This window comes from Lipotes vexillifer, unplaced genomic scaffold (assembly GCF_000442215.2).
Source record: "Lipotes vexillifer unplaced genomic scaffold, Lipotes_vexillifer_v1.1 C27422691, whole genome shotgun sequence".
Lineage (NCBI taxonomy): Eukaryota > Metazoa > Chordata > Mammalia > Artiodactyla > Lipotidae > Lipotes > Lipotes vexillifer.
The window spans coordinates 1-2,464 of NW_006790164.1; the positions used below are offsets into that span (position 1 = coordinate 1).

Consider the following 2,464-nt stretch of genomic DNA (forward strand, 5'->3'; position numbering starts at 1 on the left):
GACTTTTTTTTTTTTTTTTTTTTTTTGCTGTGTTGGATTTCCATTGCTGTGCACGGGCTTTCTCTAGTTGCAGCTGTCGGGGGATACTCTTCGTTGTGGTGTGTGGGCTTCTCATTGCGGTGGCTTCTTTTGTTGCGGAGCACGGGCTCTAGGTGCACAGGCGTCAGTAGTTGTGGCACGCAGGCTCACTAGTTGTGGTTGGCGGGCTTGGTTGCTCTGTGGCATGTTGGATCTTTCTGGACTAGTGATTGAACCTGTGTCCCCTGCATTGGCAGGCAGATTCTCAACCACTGGGCCAGTGGGGAAGTCCCTATTATTTGTAGACTTTTTAATGATGGCCATTCTGACTGCTGTGAGGTGATACCTCATTGTAGTTTTCATTTGCATTTCTCTAGTAATTAGTGATATTGAGCATCTTTTCATGTGCCTGTTGGCCATCTGCATGTCTTCTTTGGAGAAATGTCTACCTAAATGATTTTATAATAAGCATATATTGTAGTTGAAAAAAATAAAACATCTCTAAGCGTCCAGAACTGTAAATACACAGTGATTCCAGTTTTGTTTCCCTGCTTTAAATACACATGCACATACATTTGCAGTTCAAAAAGACACCTGAAGGAAACCATGAAAATGTTCACAGTGGTTCTCTGTAGGTGGTGAGATTGTGAAGGGTATTTTTTTTTTTGCCATTTTATGAACTTCTGTAACTGCACAACTTATTCAGTGACAATGTTTTATTTCTATAAATACAAAAAACAATGTTTTAGAATAAAAAAATGCAACAGAGATATTTGATCTTTGCCAGAATGGAGGAAAACCTGGCACACAATATAAGATTCACCAGATGGACCATCTACACTAAATTTCAGACTCCTATGTAGTTGGGTTATCTCCCCAAGCATCAGGTATGAGCCAGCCGCACTGTGGAGGAGTGTGGCCTTGTTTCGCATGTGCCGTAGACGATGGGGTTGAGCATGGGAGCGAAGCCCACATACAGCACAGAAAGAACCCGGTCTCTCAAGCCGGAGTGTTCGGAGCTGGGAAGGATGCAGCAGAGGACTGAAGTGATGTAGAAAATACAGACCATGGTGATGTGTGCACCATGGGTAGAAAAGGCTTTTCTTCGGCCCTCAGCAGAGTGAATCGTGAAAACCAGAGCGACAACATGTACATAGGGGCTCACAACCAGGGCACAGGGTGCAAGAGCCAGCAGCAAACTGAAGAAGGGCAGGGCAAGTTCGTTGGCCCATGTGGTGGAGCAGTGGGGGCAGGTCACAAGAGAAGTGGGTGATAAGGCGGGCCCCACAGAACTGGAGGAGAGCCCCAAGGATGGTGTGGGTGAGGGCACTGGTCAAAGCAAGCAGGCAGGAGATTGAAGCCAGTCCTGTCCGGGTCCTTTGGCCCGTGAGGACTAGGTAGCACAGTGGCTGGCAGATGGCTGCGTAGTGGTCATGGGCCGTGGCTGTGCGCAGGCAGCACTTCCAGGGAGCCAGGAAGTGGAGAAAGAATATCTGGGTGAGACAAGCATGACAGGGCATGACCCGCACTGGTGCCAGCAGATGTACTAGAATCTGGGGCACCATGTTGGAGATATAGGCAGTATCCGGCAGTGAGAGGTTGGCCAGGAAGAAATACATGGGAGTGTAGAGTCAGAAGTTCCCAGCCACAGCCACTACGTAGACGAGCAGAAAGATGGTGAAGAGCAAATGCCTCAACTCCTGTGTCCCATTCCCCAGCTGCGTGAAACCACGCACAGAAACTTGCACCTGTGGAGTCCAACTCAGAGTCAGATGAGGGTTTAAGTTTGGAGTTTCAATGTACAAAAGGGAGTGGCGGTGAGGGACAGAGACAAAGAAGGCTGGTTTCAGGCTTAAGGGAAAAGAACTCAGAATTGGAAGAATGAAATTAGGCTCAGGAGACCAGCAGTAAAGTAGAGGCCAGGAGAATGGAAACCCCATCAGCCCTCACACCAAGAGGAGGTGCACAGACCTTGAAGTCACAGTGCATTATGCACACCCTATGAGAATATCAAAGGCAGTCCCTCAGAAACCTCTACCTGAGTAAGTGGCCCTGCACCTTGTAATTACCTGAAATTGTCCCATCTCCAACCCAGCAGAACCCCTACTCAGGATCAGTGATGAGATCAGGTCCCCCCTTCTCTTGCGCTGAACTTTTCAGTGCCTCCCATCTCACTCAGAGTCAAAGCCAAAGTCCTCCTCTTGGGCTAGCAGACTCTCTGTGATATGCCCTCTCCTTTCCTCTCTGGTCATCAGACAAGAGTTTCGTCAGCATCTTGTCCCATGTCACATCTTCAGACCTACCTACAGCAGCAAACATCCTTGCCTATTTCCTGCCTTGGCGGAAGAGGGCTCTGCCCTTCTATCCAAGGCTAACTTCTCCAGCTGCTCTTCATCTCAGTACTTGGCAATCCTTTTACATGTGAATGTACTAAAGGCCACTCAGT

At 48.2% G+C, this 2,464-nt stretch overlaps 1 protein-coding gene across 1 annotated transcript; it reads right to left on the bottom strand.

The window, feature by feature from the left end:
• Positions 1-901: 901 nt before the first annotated feature.
• On the bottom strand, positions 902-1,649 carry LOC103084904 (olfactory receptor 3A1-like; the record flags this gene model as incomplete). Its single annotated transcript, XM_082931289.1, is given in 2 exon segments — positions 902-1,262; positions 1,264-1,649. Coding segments are annotated over 2 exon segments (747 nt in total), but the record flags the coding sequence as incomplete, so codon positions are not given.
• Positions 1,650-2,464: the final 815 nt, after the last annotated feature.